The sequence below is a fragment of the Pinus tabuliformis genome, chromosome 5_1 (assembly GCF_031772625.1).
Source record: "Pinus tabuliformis cultivar Carrire ecotype Pingquan chromosome 5_1, CPIR1, whole genome shotgun sequence".
In the NCBI taxonomy this organism is placed as follows: Eukaryota; Viridiplantae; Streptophyta; class Pinopsida; order Pinales; family Pinaceae; genus Pinus; species Pinus tabuliformis.
In genome coordinates, this window is record NC_142305.1 from 314,770,449 (window position 1) to 314,787,954 (window position 17,506).

At 36.5% G+C, this 17,506-nt stretch overlaps 2 protein-coding genes and 1 pseudogene across 2 annotated transcripts; all 3 read right to left on the minus strand.

Moving 5' to 3' along the window:
- Positions 1-5,446: 5,446 nt before the first annotated feature.
- Positions 5,447-6,669, minus strand: LOC149164624 (protein RTF1 homolog pseudogene; annotated as a pseudogene).
- Positions 6,670-10,866: 4,197 nt separating this feature from the next.
- LOC149164625 (importin subunit alpha-2-like) lies at positions 10,867-11,705 on the minus strand. Its single transcript, XM_089429553.1, has 4 exons — positions 11,653-11,705; positions 11,416-11,539; positions 11,194-11,319; positions 10,867-10,953 (listed from the first exon to the last, which is right to left on the minus strand). The coding sequence occupies exons 1-4, from the start codon at positions 11,703-11,705 to the stop codon at positions 10,867-10,869; spliced, it is 390 nt and encodes a 129-aa protein (XP_089285679.1).
- A 4,277-nt stretch (positions 11,706-15,982) lies between these two features.
- On the minus strand, positions 15,983-16,255 carry LOC149164626 (protein RTF1 homolog). The gene has a single exon (XM_089429554.1). The coding sequence runs from the start codon at positions 16,211-16,213 to the stop codon at positions 15,983-15,985; it is 231 nt and encodes a 76-aa protein (XP_089285680.1). The 5' UTR covers positions 16,214-16,255.
- Positions 16,256-17,506: the final 1,251 nt, after the last annotated feature.

The window sequence follows — 17,506 nt, forward strand, 5'->3', positions numbered from 1 at the left end:
TGTTATACATGTTTAGATAGTTCTTCTTCTTTTTCCCGAGAAAAAAGTGTAATTTTATTAGTGAAAACAAAGTTACATGTTGCATTTGCTGAGAAACATAGCATCATCAAGTCCATGACTAATGATAAGAAGAAACTTACAAAAATCAAACTAATGTACAAATTGGAGAAAAGTTAGGCTTTTCTCCCTTTCTTTTCTTCGACCTTGCATCATTCCCCCCAAGACAACGAGGAAGAGACAAGTGCAAGTTGAGTGGCAGTATCAGGTATTGCATTGTCCTTGTCTAAATCTAAATTGTCTCATGTATGGATATGTTCGTATCCACTTGCTTCCATTTCTTCTAGTATGTTTGCTAATTGTACCTGATTATTTTGTGGCTCATTAGGTCCTTGAGAATGTTCCCCCTGATTTTCTAGTACATGTGTTGTCTGGTTGATCCTGATTTGTGTGGTTTCCTCCTCTGTTGTGTCCTCCTCCTCATCCGGCATGGGTGGAGGGAAATTCCAGCCTTTGGGTTGTTTCCCATTCTTCTTCTTTCTACCGGTGTCTTTCTTGGCGTCAGGACACATATTTTGAAGATGCTTTGTTTGCCTGTAGATTCTACATCTGAAGGTTGTGTTCTCATAATCTAGCAGTTGAGTCCAATTCCTCTGTTTATGGATTAGTTGAATGTGATCTGATAAACCTTTGCTCAAATCTAATTCCACACATATCTGTGCATATATGTAGATCCTTTCTTCCAATCTTTGGGTAATTGTCTTGACCTATTTCCCAATGTTGTTCTTGATACCTGTTAGAACTCGATCATCCTAGAAATGTAGAGGGATATTGTGCAGTTGGACCCACACCAGGGAACCAAGGTTAAAGAATTTAAAGTGGTATTAGTATTTCACACTTTGATTCTTTTTCAAGTATATGATTTTTTTGTCAAATTCAATTTTAGACTTACAAATTTAAGTTATGTAGTTTGTGTATAGTTAGTTATGAAAAATTACACATTGTATTTTGCACTCCAAAATAATTTGCACATGAAGAAATTTGATCCTCTCAATAAATATTAAATCCGTGTTTAAGATGAATCTATACTAAATATAAAAATTGACTTTTCCTTAAAGTTAAAAAAATAAATTAAATAATTAACTATTCAACCAAAAAAATTAACTAATTAACTATACAACAAAAAGACAGATCCCCTAGAATGAAAATTCATGTAATAAAAATCATTATAATAAAAATAATTCACAATAAATTATTAAAAAGTGTTAATTTTTGTACCTAAATAATAAAAATAATTGACAATAAATTATCTAAGTTTATTCTTTTTGTGACTAATTTGTTATTTATTTCTTGGGGGTAAATATTGTAAATTTTTTTATTGAAATGACGGATGTCTTAAGTTTAAACCAAATTAAATAAAACGATTTGTAAAAGCTAATACTAGCATTTGCACCTTATGTTGCAAAGGAAACGCCGTAAGGCATAGAGTGGGGAAGAATAGCGACATGTGAATGGGCATTGTTGAAAGCAAGGGTGGACGATAATGTGTATTCTGAAAATGGATATTTTGTTATGGTCAACCTAATGCATTCATTAATTAGATGACAACGAAAAAGTTTCGAGCCCAAGCTGAACCAACACAAATCTTTTCTACAAGACTGAAATTGCCTAAATGATTCCTCAATCAATGGAAATAACCGTTTCCCTCCTCTGATACCTAAAATACATTGTAGGAGACCGATTTTTCAAGTAACTTAATATAACTAGTGATTGCCCCAAAAAGTGCAAAGAGAGGTCGATTACAGAGAAGTTTTTTTATGTATAAAGTGTTGAGAATGGAGGATCTCGGATTAGACTTTAGTTGGACTCCATTGGTTTGGGAGATGTATCATGTGTTACCATTTGTGCATATTATGGGCATAAAGTTTATTATGATGATGGATATTATTTTCAACCAGTTGTGGGTTGGCAACAACTTTTGTGAATGCCTTGGGTAAGATTCCATCTTCTGGATAATGGAAATTCCAGTGTCCATTTAGTCTATACTAGAGTACAATGATTGTTGGCAAAGCTAAAGAAACTGTCATCAATATATAGAGCCAATGTAACTCGTAGTCATCAGTTTTTATCCATACAGGGCTATGATTTAAGGTACCAGCGATTTGAGCGGGCAGCTGGTGTATTTGCTAATTAGGGATCATGTTATCCTCGTGGAGTTATTGGTTGTCCTTAGAAAATATAAAGTAGGATTGAGCATCGACTATCTGGCTGGATGGAATTTTTTATAAGTGCTGGCCAATTTTATCTATTGTGTAATCATTTCCCTGATTTAAAGGCTGCTCTGAGTTACTAATAGAGACATTTCTAAAAGATAAGGCTTCGAGAACCTTGCTTTAGTTGGTGGAGGCTTAGTAAAGTTTCTTCTGAAGCTTTGGCCTCAAACTCGAAAGCTACTTGTAAAGAATTCTCCAAAGCATTTATACTAAGCAGGTCCATTTTTCTTTGGATATTTTGGTTGAGAGTCCTCTGCAAAGTGAGTCGAGGAACTTCCAAGTTCATCACCATGGACTTGAAGCCATCAAAAATATTGTTTGATGCCTTTGACCAGGTACTTGCCTTACGTGAATCCATTGCTTCATGATTTCCTCTGCTTTCCCCTTCAGGTATATAACCTATCTTGCATTTCTTGCTTGAACCATATCAAAGTTTGTGTAGGAGGTGAATTTGAGTTGACTAAGTCTCGTACAAGAGCCCACCGCCATGTTAAGGGTTGGTCGCTCCATACTGACTTCTTTTAGCATCAACTTTTGTGCATCATTCAGTTGTTAAATTTGAAAGAAGGCTTCTCGTACAAGAGCCCACCACCATGTTAAGGGTTGGTCGCTCCATACGGACTTCTATTAGCATCAACTTCTGTGCATCATCCAGTTGTTACATTTGAAAGAAGGCTTCTAGGCTTTGCAATGAAGCATCCAACACTTATATTTTAGGATTGAAAGCTTGATATATAGTTCATATATCAGTGATGTTATTGTCCCATAATACCGTAAGACTGAAAGATTCATATTTGGTTGAAAGATTCATATCTGGTTGGAATTTCGATGATAGTGGTGGCCTCACATTCTGCTGGACTCCACATTTTCTGAAAGGCCGGGAACATATTTTGCATTTTAGATGCAATTTTTGGTTGTCAAATATGTCTTATACATTATTTTTATTGGACTTCATACCTGCAGAGATATATACTCTTGGCTACTTCCCCAGCCATGATAGAGAAAAGGAGCCCAAACACTTGTGAGGCTTCTTCCTTTGCATAGGTGGTGTGTCAGAATGGGTGCTCTTTTTGGTAGACATTTGAGTAACGGTCTTCCGCCAATATCAGATTCCAGTATGCAAGTATAATTTCAACATAGAATTGCCTACATGAACTTAGACCTGAACATTGCTGGAGAATAGAGACTTCAAAGCTAGTCCTTCAAGCGCATGTAATATAGATTTATTTAGAAAAAGGATGCGTGAAGACAATTGTAATGTTGAAGACAGACTTTGATCACCGTATTGAGGAACTAACATTGTGCCCGAGCCCTACTGGCTTGAGAGTTTTGACAGGGTTTGTGTCCAACTAATATAGTCAATGAAGGTGAGTATTGAATAGGTTCTGATTGGACCACAAAACCATGATGAGTCTCAATGATTCCTCAGCAAGGCATCAACCAAAACAATGCAGGAATTACACAAGCCTTTCGGGATGCTCTCTAAAGAAACATGAAACTTCTCATTGTGTTTAGCAACGTTTCTATTGAAGGTCAAGTTGGCTCATGTAAAGCAAGGGAATTTTTGCATCTTCAACAACTTCACATTGTCAAAGACAGTCGTATTCTCTTGTCCAATGTAAGAAGAGAAAGAACACTTACAATGCAATATATTCATAAAAACATACTAAGAAATGATAGTTATCAAGATAGAATCTAAATTCAAATGTGGATACCATACAATACAGAAAACAATTGGCCCACAAAACTACAGTTCAGAAAATTCAGGAGTATACATATTATTAAAGCAAAAACATGCACTTCTTCAAATTTATTGAAAAAAAATAGGTATGTGGATAGTCGAGACTAATTTTATCAAAAATTTAATGATTGGATAACATAAACCCCTACAAAAATTCTCAAAGGTCCGTTGAGCCTTCTGATGCAATGCCTTCAAGAAAATGTATTTCCTTATCATACGCAATAAACTATACGAAACCCAGCAAAATGTAGCAGGTCTTCTCTAAAGAACATTAGATTTATTATTGAGATTATTACAAGTTTGATTTTAAAAAGTTGATAGCCATCACACTATTTTCTTGTGCTTGGTGGGCGTATGTATTTGTTTGTGTGTGTTGTGATTCTACTTTTGATAATGCAGGTCATGTAACCTGTTCTAGGTGTTCTGGAAGTAAGAAGGATATGCACAGAAATTAGGTACACCCTTTCAAGTTTCAAAATAAAAATTAAATAAGCACATAGCAAACAGAGAATATATGACTAAATACCTAGTGGAATCTACTTATTTACTATGTTGGCTCGGTTGGCATGCTTCATTTGAGTGTAACTTTGTTTATGAAGGTCTAAGCAGGCCTTTAAGGTGCAGGCAACAGTTTCCCAACTACAAATGTAGTCTCCTCGAGACTTCACACATGAACAGAATAGACAAACCTCTCTAGGCATCAGCAGCAGCATAGTCTCCTGAAATCTCCCATGGCTATCTCCTAAACGAGGGAGTAGTGACAGGCATTGGCAGGACAGGGAGAAGAAATGGGCAAATATCATATTCATTGGTGGCTTGAAAGTTAAAATGAATTTTCTTAAGAATTCTTTAGGGTTTCTTGGGAAGATGATTTTTTTTGGGTTAAAATTGGATTTGGTTTGGTTCAGTTTTGGACAAACAATAGATTGAATTATTTGGCTGAACCAAAGTTCTTCTAGATTTTCGAATGTTTTCCTCGATTCAGCCAAACTTTTTTACCATGTAAAAGATAGTTGCTTATTAGATAGAATTGCAATCAATCGAAAGCAAGAATAAACAACTAAGCACAACAAAACAACCACAACTCTAAAAGCATTTAAGCAAACTATACTACAACAAAAGAAATTAATAAAACATAGCATTTATTACATGAATATGAAAAATAATACATATTTCAACAATAATTTAGAAAAGGGCATCACTCAAGATCAATCTCAAACAACATAAAATGCCATGTTTCACCAACTGCATGACAACTTACAGTGGAATAGTGTTACTTAGAGGAAAGGAATCCTTTTGGAACATTATATACCATTTTTTAGCATAATGGTTGAGACAAAAAAACACCCTTGAACTTTAGATGTCAAGAAAATACAGCCTATATTTCTAACACATTGTTGATTTCATGCCTGCCAACAATCCATGATGTTGCTACTGTTAAAAGACAATCCTTGGTTGACTAGGTTATTGCAGTTGTGTTTTAAAGTGCCTATAATGGCACACTACATATAGAATTTGAAACAATTTACAAAAATGTTCACTTTAAGGCTTTTCTGCATATGTTTCTGGCAATCCCAAAAGGAAATTTCCGAATCTTTCATATAAAAATTAAATGGGGAAACCAACAAGCAGAGAAAATATCATTATTTATTTTAACAGCAGGCCTCTTCTACGCTTGTAATCATTCACAGTTAATGTCAGGTTATGCCTCCTTCCATCATTGCTAGGAACTTGCACTCCACAAGTTGACTCAATCTTCTGCTTTCTAGCCATAAAAACTAAAGGGGCCCCTTGAGCACCCCCATACTTCTGCAGTCCAGCAAGTGAAATTGGAAGTTCAAAATCATGCAAAGAATACACCCTTGCATCTTCTGATACAGGAGCATCAGTGTCGACAAGCTTTCCATCATCCTCAGCAGTTTCTATTGCTATGGCTTCCTCTACTTTGGCTGCATCTGCCTCTTTGTTCGCATCAGTGTTGTCTTCAGCAACCTTCGCCTTTGTATCATAATAATTTTGAGATTGAGTCCAACGCCGAGTGAAAGGATCATACCCTGCTTCACCTGCTTTAAGATTAAGGTTTAGAGGCTTGATCTCAGAAGCGTTCTTGAAATTTTCAGCCTTGTTTTTCTTATTCATTTCTACTAGCATCAAGGCTTTTGCATCCTTGCTTTTGCTCTGAAGAGAAAGGACTTCTAGTTCCTTCAATCTCACTTTAATTCTCTCAACTTCTGAATAATCATGCCTGCTCTCCGCTAGCTCCATCTCTCTTCTAACCCTGTCCTTTTCAGCAGCCACATTCGATGGCCTTTTGGAAGCCAACTTCTTTTCCTGCAACATTTGTTTTACAGTTTCTGCAGAATACACAAATTGATTTATCTTTTTTAGCGCATTTATTTTTTCCTCAACTTCTGCTCGACTAATCATCTGACCACCACTGCGTTCTACTTCCCGTTCCCAATCTGAAAACTCTTTCTCAAGTGGAGGTGAATCAGACACCCTGGCCATCTGCCATCTTGTTGCATTGCTCTTGCTACCCTAGAAACAATTCAAATACTTGTATGTGGTGCGGTTCTCAAACTTGTATTTTTTATCAGGGTCTGTCACATCAACATTTTTTACCATGCAAAGACGGTAAGTACTCTGTCCTGACCTGGACATTCCTATCCCAATTCTTACAAAGCAGCCCACAATGATATTCTCAAAGAATGGTTCCATAAACCACTTGGAAAGTTTTGATCTCCTTATTGTTATGCTTCTAATATCTTCAAAGCTGCTCCCTATCTTCATCATCTTTGTATAAATCACTTCCTATGGATAATTCGCTATCGGAATCATCACAGCAACCCCTGTCATCATCATCCTTGTCACCAGAATCAAATCTCTTTTTCAGGGGCATTCTTGACCCAGAAGCCTTCCTATTTGCTGTCCCAGCATCATCTGAATCATCGTCATCAATGTATTTCGAGTCACTGCCATCATCTGAATCAGAATCTTCCAGTCTCCCTTTCGCAGGATTTCGGTTTTGCTTTCCATCATTGTTAGATGTTCGACCAGCTGCTTCTAGCAGCAAATGCTCCAGTTCAGCCATAACTTTTTTTTTCCCCTCTAAACACCCACGTCGATTGAATAGTCCGTTCCCTGGCTAGAGCAGAGACTGTAAATACCACTCAATATATCTTCAAAACCTAAAACCTACTGTTCATCAAACAGATTAAAATTGTGAGAGGCAAACCACACCATGGAGCTTAATAAATGTACATCACCGACATTACGTTTTGTAATACATGGTCCTTACAATGAAACGAACATTACTATCTCAATTAGTTCAAAAGAACCCTTAGACCTGTAAAGAAAACACATTGAACATAGAGATGGCAAATTTCAGAAATATTTATAAGTAACATAAATGGATGGAAAGGTCCAAAATGCAACATGTTCTCTGACAGCATCACTGGCAATACTAAGAAGTTGCACAAACTTGGGCATAGCTCCATGATCAATCACAACTCTGGTATGCTCCGAGGTTCCAGATGCAATATTTGTTAAAGCCCAGGCTGCCTCAAACTATAATATGACCAAATTAAAACGATATTAGATTACCACAATATAATGTCAATTAAATACTTAGAATCTCATTTGAAAAATAGATCATACCTGAAGCTGAGGGGAATCATCCCTTGCAAGAAACTCTACAAGTCGAGGGACCACACCCGTAGCGATAACTTCCTCAATTGGAGGACTGCCTTCTGTCACATATATTTTTTCAGATGGCCATTTCCTAAAGGCAAAAAAAAATGGTAATAAAGATACATATACTCAAAACTATTACCAACAGAGAGAAGCTTCCTGAATTGAGTTGGTTCTTCTAACTGCAGGGTAGGATCATCAGACCAGACCCCTGCTACCATTGCAGGAAGACTCTCCAACTGTAACATATCAAACATAATCTTAGTAAGACTCCCTTGTTATATTTTGGCTATAACATATTTGGGCTTAATTTAAGTCATTATTTATATGTAATTGATGCACAATTGTAAATAGAAATTTAAACCCATTGTCCTTGCATGTCCCACAGTTGGACATTACTTGTCATGCAAGTTGCAACATGTTGTGTTGCCTTTAAAAACATGTTATAAAGTAAGCAATTTCAAAAAATAGAAATTTCAGCTGAGCAACCAATGAGATCATTGTTCAATGGTGAATGCAATGGTGTGTCAGGCGATGCACCAAAGATCTAGTCTTCCACAGCACCAATAAACGGTTCGGACAAAATTTAAGCACTGTCTTATTTTTATGGAAAGAGCAACTCCCTGTTGCCGCAACTTGGCAAAACAAAAGTGATTGTGATGCATGGTTCATCTTAGAAGACCCCAAAACTGGGCCACTTGCAATGCCTAACATAGTCTAGCCCAAATGTAATCCTTCTGGAATTTAAAGGAAGCACATCTCCCCATTTGCATAAGTCCATTTTTTGGATTGGAAAACAAACTTTCTGGGCACCCCAATTGAATTTGAACCGTGTGTACAAGTTTCCAGGACAGCTGAACTGGGGAGATGGGAGGAGGGGTGTTTAGAACGACCAGAGCACACTCCCAAACATTTCATGGGTTGGCCAGTTGGGGACTCATGAAATAGAACTAATTTACTGCATAAATATCAATTTTTATTGGTTCTAAGTTGCTTTTTTTTTATTGCACTTGCCTTTCCAGGGGAAGTGGATTACATATACATATATAGTTTTCTGCATAAATATCATTTTTTACCTGCCTTTCCATAATTTAATTTTCCAACCCCTATCCGAAGCACTGTTGTCAGTTTCTCCCATATCTTCCCTCTCTTTAGTGGTTGGGGATTCAGTATGAGCTGAGTTCTATTACTTCTATCATTTTCAAATGTTTCGATCATTTCAGTCTTGAATGCCGCAAAAATTATTTGATCATAAACATCATCGATCTCACAGAGGTTTTTTATGGTGTCATGACCAGATGCTATTCTCAGGTCTTTTCTTATCACCTAGCCTAAACGGGATGTCTCATTTTTCATCCATCGGTCTTGGCATGAGGTTTTATCCAAACATCTAGCCTCAATTTGATGAATAGAGGTTTTGTAAAATTGCATAAGAAATATTATTTTCCAAAATTAGACCAAAGATGAGCTGGTAGATACAGATGGCATAGTTCTTCGTTTTAGTAATTAAAGATGTAATTAAATATCATCAGTCAAACTTAGCCCAATATAGAGGGCTTAAACTATGCAATTTGTTTCAGATTCGAATGTACTTAGGGATGAGACAACAAATTCAAATATCCAAGTCAAAAATCAGAAAGTTGGAAATTAATCTAAATTTGAGTGGATAAATGAGTTTTCACGAGCAGTCAGTTAACAAAGTGAAGATTTCTAGGCAGAATGTCAGCAGCTAAAAAAAATTGATAAACACCAATCACTAATATAAAATAAATAAAATTGTTACCCGAGATAATGTGTAGGTGAAGACAAAAGAGGCATCATAAAAAAAACTCTCCAATGCTACCCCAGATGGTTCACCGAACAAATCAAATTTATAAGATGATGCAAGAGAAAATGTCTCATATTTCAAGGAGAAAAATGAGTAGATTGAGGATTATTCCTAAAGAACATCCTCAGAAAGGTTTTCAGCATTCATGGATATAGACGCTAGAATTTTGAAAGGTGTAAAGGCTCAACTTGCAGAATCTTTGTCTTAAAAAACAAGTTGACTTACAGAAAAGTTTTCAGCATTCATGGATATAGATGCTAGACTTTTGAAGGGCGTAAAGGCTCAACTTGCAGAATATTTGTCTTAAAAAACAATTTGACTTATTTCAACACTGTTATAATGAGGTTTTATCCAAACATCTAGCCTCAATTTGATGAATAGAGGTTTTGTAAAATTGCATAAGAAATATTATTTTCCAAAATTAGACCAAAGATGAGCTGGTTGATATAGATGGCATAGTTCTTCTTTTTAGTAATTAAAGATGTAATTAAATATCATAAGTCAAACTTAGCCCAATATAGAGGGCTTAAACTATGCAATTTGTTTCAGATTGGAATGTACTTAGGGATGAGACAACAATTTCAAATATCCAAGTCAAAAATCAGAAAGTTGGAAATTAATCTAAATTTGAGTGGATAAATGAGTTTTCACGAGCAGTCAGTTAACAAAGTGAAGATTTCTAGGCAGAATGTCAGCAGCTAAAACATTATTTCCATATGATATAAAATTTCAAAAAAAACACCCAAAAAAATTGATAAACATCGATCACTAATATAAAATGACACAAAATTGAGAGGGGATAGGTTGCAGCTACGGGGATCAAAGAATGTCCTTAGAAACTCAGAATCATTGCCATATAGAGCTCTCTGATTTGCCAGCATTGTGGCAAGAGAAAGACTGTGGATGCCATCATGAGTAGTAGCACTTTCTGCAGGAAGCCCATAGAACATAGAATTTGCAATTTGAAAATGCCCTAGGGGAGCTGAACCGTTTATATTTAACTCATTAACAGATGAGGAAGCTTCGTTCATTTGAGCACAAGCGTGATCTATTGTTCTCTTGGAAGTAGTAAACACAAGAATGACATACCTATAAGTCACCAGAATCAAATCTCTTTTTCAGGGGCATTCTTGACCCAGAAGCCTTCCTATTTGCTGTCCCAGCATCATCTGAATCATCATCATCAATGTATTTCGAGTCACTGCCATCATCTGAATCAGAATCTTCCAGTCTCCCTTTCGCAGGATTTCGGCTTTGCTTTCCATCATTGGTAGATGTTCGACCAGCTGCTTCTAGCAGCAAATGCTCCAGTTCAGCCATAACTTTTTTTTTCCCCTCTAAACACCCACGTCGATTGAATAGTCCATTCCCTGGCTAGAGCAGACACTGCAAATACCACTCAATATATCTTCAAAACCTAAAACCTATTGTCCATCAAATAGATTAAAATTGTGAGAGGCAAACCACACCATGGAGCTTAATAAATGTACATCACCGACATTACGTTTTGTAATACATGGTCCTTACAATGAAATGAACATTACTATCTCAATTAGTTCAAAAGAACCCTTAGACCTGTAAAGAAAGCACATTGAACATAGAGATGGAAAATTTCAGAAATATTTATAAGTAACATAAATGGATGGAAAGGTCCAAAATGCAACCTGTTCTCCGACAGCATCACTGGCAATACTAAGAAGTTGCACAAACTTGGGCATAGCTCCATGATCAATCACAACTCTGGTATGCTCTGAGGTTCCAGATGCAATATTTGTTAAAGCCCAGGCTGCCTAAAAATATAATATGACCAAATTAAAATGATATTAGATTACCACAATATAATGTCAATTCAATACTTAGAATCTCATTTGAAAAACAGATCATACCTGAAGCTGAGGGAAATCATCCCTTGCAAGAAACTCTACAAGTCGAGGGACCACACCCGCAGTGATAACTTCCTCAATTGGAGGACTGCCTTCTGTCACATATATTTTTTCAGATGGCCATTTCCTAAAGACAAAAAAAAATGGTAATAAAGATACATATACTCAAGACTATTACCAACAGAGAGAAGCTTCCTGAATTGAGTTGGTTCTTCTAACTGTATGGTAGGATCATCAGACCAGACCCCTGCTACCATTGCAGGAAGACTCTCCAACTGTAACATATCCAACATAATCTTAGTAAGACTCCCTTGTTATATTTTGGCTATAACATATCTGGGCTTAATTTAAGTCATTATTTATATGTAATTGATGCACAATTGTAAATAGAAATTTAAACCCATTGTCCTTGCATGTCCCACAGTTGGACATTACTTGTCATGCAAGTTGCAACATGTTGTGTTGCTTTTAAAAACATGTTATAAAGTAAGCAATTTCAAAAAATAGAAATTTCAGCTGAGCAACCAATGAGATCATTGTTCAATGGTGAATGCAATGGTGTGTCAGGCGACGCAGCAAAGATCTAGTCTTCCACAGCACCAATAAACGGTTGGGACAAAATTTAAGCACTGTCTTATTTTTATGGAAAGAGCAACTCCCTGTTGCCGCAGCTTGGCAAAACAAAAGTGATTGTGATGCATGGTTCATCTTAGAAGACCCCAAAACTGGGCCACTTGCAATGTCTAACATAGTCTAGCCCAAATGTAATCCTTCTGGAATTTAAAGGAAGCACATCTCCACATTTGCATAAGTCCATTTTTTGGATTGGAAAACAAACTTTCTAGGCATCCCAATTGAATTTGAACTATGTGTACAAGTTTCCAGCACAGCTGAACTGGGGAGATGGGAGGAGGGGTGTTTAGAACGACCAGAGCACACCCCCAAACATTTCATGGGTTGGCCAGTTGGGGACTCATGAAATAGAACTAATTTACTGCATAAATATCAATTTTTATTGGTTCTAAGTTGCTTTTTTTTATTGCACTTGCCTTTCCAGGGGAAGTGGATTACATATACATATATAGTTTTCTGCATAAATATCATTTTTTACCTGCCTTTCCATAATTTAATTTTCCAACCCCTATCCGAAGCACGGTTGTCAGTTTCTCCCATATCTTCCCTCTCTTTAGTGGTTGGGGATTCAGTATGAGCTGAGTTCTATTACTTCTATCATTTTCAAATGTTTCGATCATTTCAGTCTTGAATGCCGCAAAAATTATTTGATCATAAACATCATCGATCTCACAGAGGTTTTTTATGGTGTCAGGACCAGATGCTATTCTCAGGTCTTTTCTTATCACCTGGCCTAAACGGGATGTCAATGGAAAGGTCCAAAATGCAACCTGTTCTCTGACAGCATCACTGGAAATACTAAGAAGTTGCACAAACTTGGGCATAGCTCCATGATCAATCACAACTCTGGTATGCTCTGAGGTTCCAGATGCAATATTTGTTAAAGCCCAGGCTGCCTCAAACTATAATATGACCAAATTAAAACGATATTAGATTACCACAATATAATGTCAATTCAATACTTAGAATCTCATTTGAAAAACAGATCATACCTGAAGCTGAGGGAAATCATCCCTTGCAAGAAACTCTACAAGTCGAGGGACCACACCCGCAGCGATAACTTCCTCAATTGGAGGACTGCCTTCTGTCACATATATTTTTTCAGATGGCCATTTCCTAAAGACAAAAAAAATGGTAATAAAGATACATATACTCAAGACTATTACCAACAGAGAGAAGCTTCCGGAATTGAGTTGGTTCTTCTAACTGCAGGGTAGGATCATCAGACCAGACCCCTGCTACCATTGCAGGAAGACTCTCCAACTGTAACATATCCAACATAATCTTAGTAAGACTCCCTTGTTATATTTTGGCTATAACATATTTGGGCTTAATTTAAGTCATTATTTATATGTAATTGATGCACAATTGTAAATAGAAATTTAAACCCATTGTCCTTGCATGTCCCACAGTTGGACATTACTTGTCATGCAAGTTGCAACATGTTGTGTTGCCTTTAAAAACATGTTATAAAGTAAGCAATTTCAAAAAATAGAAATTTCAGCTGAGCAACCAATGAGATCATTGTTCAATGGTGAATGCAATGGTGTGTCAGGCGACGCACCAAAGATCCAGTCTTCCACAGCACCAATAAACGGTTCGGACAAAATTTAAGCACTGTCTTATTTTTATGGAAAGAGCAACTCCCTGTTGCCGCAGCTTGGCAAAACAAAAGTGATTGTGATGCATGGTTCATCTTAGAAGACCCCAAAACTTGGCCACTTGCAATGCCTAACATAGTCTAGCCCAAATGTAATCCTTCTGGAATTTAAAGGAAGCACATCTCCCCATTTGCATAAGTCCATTTTTTGGATTGGAAAACAAACTTTCTGGGCACCCCAATTGAATTTGAACTGTGTGTACAAGTTTCCAGGACAGCTGAACTGGGGAGATGGGAGGAGGGGTGTTTAGAACGACCAGAGCACACTCCCAAACATTTCATGGGTTGGCCAGTTGGGGACTCATGAAATAGAACTAATTTACTGCATAAATATCAATTTTTATTGGTTCTAAGTTGCTTTTTTTTTATTGCACTTGCCTTTCCAGGGGAAGTGGATTACATATACATATATAGTTTTCTGCATAAATATCATTTTTTACCTGCCTTTCCATAATTTAATTTTCCAACCCCTATCCGAAGCACGGTTGTCAGTTTCTCCCATATCTTCCCTCTCTTTAGTGGTTGGGGATTCAGTATGAGCTGAGTTCTATTACTTCTATCATTTTCAAATGTTTCGATCATTTCAGTCTTGAATGCCGCAAAAATTATTTGATCATAAACATCATCGATCTCACAGAGGTTTTTTATGGTGTCAGGACCAGATGCTATTCTCAGGTCTTTTCTTATCACCTGGCCTAAACGGGATGTCTCATTTTTCATCCATCGGTCTTGGCATGAGGTTTTATCCAAACATCTAGCCTCAATTTGATGAATAGAGGTTTTGTAAAATTGCATAAGAAATATTATTTTCCAAAATTAGACCAAAGATGAGCTGGTAGATACAGATGGCATAGTTCTTTTTAGTAATTAAAGATGTAATTAAATATCATCAGTCAAACTTAGCCCAATATAGAGGGCTTAAACTATGCAATTTGTTTCAGATTCGAATGTACTTAGGGATGAGACAACAATTTCAAATATCCAAGTCAAAAATCAGAAAGTTGGAAATTAATCTAAATTTGAGTGGATAAATGAGTTTTCACGAGCAGTCAGTTAACAAAGTGAAGATTTCTAGGCAGAATGTCAGCAACTAAAAAAAATTGATAAACACCGATCACTAATATAAAATAAATAAAATTGTTACCCGAGATAATGTGTAGGTGAAGACAAAAGAGGCATCATAAAAAAAACTCTCCAATGCTACTCCAGATGGTTCACCGAACAAATCAAATTTATAAGATGATGCAAGAGAAAATGTCTCATATTTCAAGGAGAAAAATGAGTAGATTGAGGATTATTCCTAAAGAACATCCTCAGAAAAGTTTTCAGCATTCATGGATATAGATGCTAGAATTTTGAAAGGCGTAAAGGCTCAACTTGCAGAATCTTTGTCTTAAAAAACAATTTGACTTACAGAAAAGTTTTCAGCATTCATGGATATAGATGCTAGACTTTTGAAAGGCGTAAAGGCTCAACTTGCAGAATATTTGTCTTAAAAAACAATTTGACTTATTTCAACACTGTTATAATGAGGTTTTATCCAAACATCTAGCCTCAATTTGATGAATAGAGGTTTTGTAAAATTGCATAAGAAATATTATTTTCCAAAATTAGACCAAAGATGAGCTGGTTGATATAGATGGCATAGTTCTTCTTTTTAGTAATTAAAGATGTAATTAAATATCATAAGTCAAACTTAGCCCAATATAGAGGGCTTAAACTATGCAATTTGTTTCAGATTGGAATGTACTTAGGGATGAGACAACAATTTCAAATATCCAAGTCAAAAATCAGAAAGTTGGAAATTAATCTAAATTTGAGTGGATAAATGAGTTTTCACGAGCAGTCAGTTAACAAAGTGAAGATTTCTAGGCAGAATGTCAGCAGCTAAAACATTATTTCCATATGATATAAAATTTCAAAAAAACACCCAAAAAAATTGATAAACATCGATCACTAATATAAAATGACACAAAATTGAGAGGGGATAGGTTGCAGCTACGGGGATCAAAGAATGTCCTTAGAAACTCAGAATCATTGCCATATAGAGCTCTCTGATCTGCCAGCATTGTGGCAAGAGAAAGACTGTGGATGCCATCATGAGTAGTAGCACTTTCTGCAGGAAGCCCATAGAACATAGAATTTGCAATTTGAAAATGCCCTAGGGGAGCTGAACCGTTTATATTTAACTCATTAACAGATGAGGAAGCTTCGTTCATTTGAGCACAAGCGTGATCTATTGTTCTCTTGGAAGTAGTAAACACAAGAATGACATACCTATAAGTCACCAGAATCAAATCTCTTTTTCAGGGGCATTCTTGACCCAGAAGCCTTCCTATTTGCTGTCCCAGCATCATCTGAATCATCGTCATCAATGTATTTCGAGTCACTGCCATCATCTGAATCAGAATCTTCCAGTCTCCCTTTCGCAGGATTTCGGCTTTGCTTTCCATCATTGGTAGATGTTCGACCAGCTGCTTCTAGCAGCAAATGCTCCAGTTCAGCCATAACTTTTTTTTTCCCCTCTAAACACCCACGTCGATTGAATAGTCCATTCCCTGGCTAGAGCAGAGACTGCAAATACCACTCAATATATCTTCAAAACCTAAAACCTATTGTCCATCAAATAGATTAAAATTGTGAGAGGCAAACCACACCATGGAGCTTAATAAATGTACATCACCGACATTACGTTTTGTAATACATGGTCCTTACAATGAAATGAACATTACTATCTCAATTAGTTCAAAAGAACCCTTAGACCTGTAAAGAAAGCACATTGAACATAGAGATGGAAAATTTCAGAAATATTTATAAGTAACATAAATGGATGGAAAGGTCCAAAATGCAACCTGTTCTCCGACAGCATCACTGGCAATACTAAGAAGTTGCACAAACTTGGGCATAGCTCCATGATCAATCACAACTCTGGTATGCTCTGAGGTTCCAGATGCAATATTTGTTAAAGCCCAGGCTGCCTCAAAATATAATATGACCAAATTAAAACGATATTAGATTACCACAATATAATGTCAATTCAATACTTAGAATCTCATTTGAAAAACAGATCATACCTGAAGCTGAGGGAAATCATCCCTTGCAAGAAACTCTACAAGTCGAGGGACCACACCCGCAGCGATAACTTCCTCAATTGGAGGACTGCCTTCTGTCACATATATTTTTTCAGATGGCCATTTCCTAAAGACAAAAAAAAAATGGTAATAAAGATACATATACTCAAGACTATTACCAACAGAGAGAAGCTTCCTGAATTGAGTTGGTTCTTCTAACTGCATGGTAGGATCATCAGACCAGACCCCTGCTACCATTGCAGGAAGACTCTCCAACTGTAACATATCCAACATAATCTTAGTAAGACTCCCTTGTTATATTTTGGCTATAACATATCTGGGCTTAATTTAAGTCATTATTTATATGTAATTGATGCACAATTGTAAATAGAAATTTAAACCCATTGTCCTTGCATGTCCCACAGTTGGACATTACTTGTCATGCAAGTTGCAACATGTTGTGTTGCTTTTAAAAACATGTTATAAAGTAAGCAATTTCAAAAAATAGAAATTTCAGCTGAGCAACCAATGAGATCATTGTTCAATGGTGAATGCAATGGTGTGTCAGGCGACGCAGCAAAGATCTAGTCTTCCACAGCACCAATAAATGGTTGGGACAAAATTTAAGCACTGTCTTATTTTTATGGAAAGAGCAACTCCCTGTTGCCGCAGCTTGGCAAAACAAAAGTGATTGTGATGCATGGTTCATCTTAGAAGACCCCAAAACTGG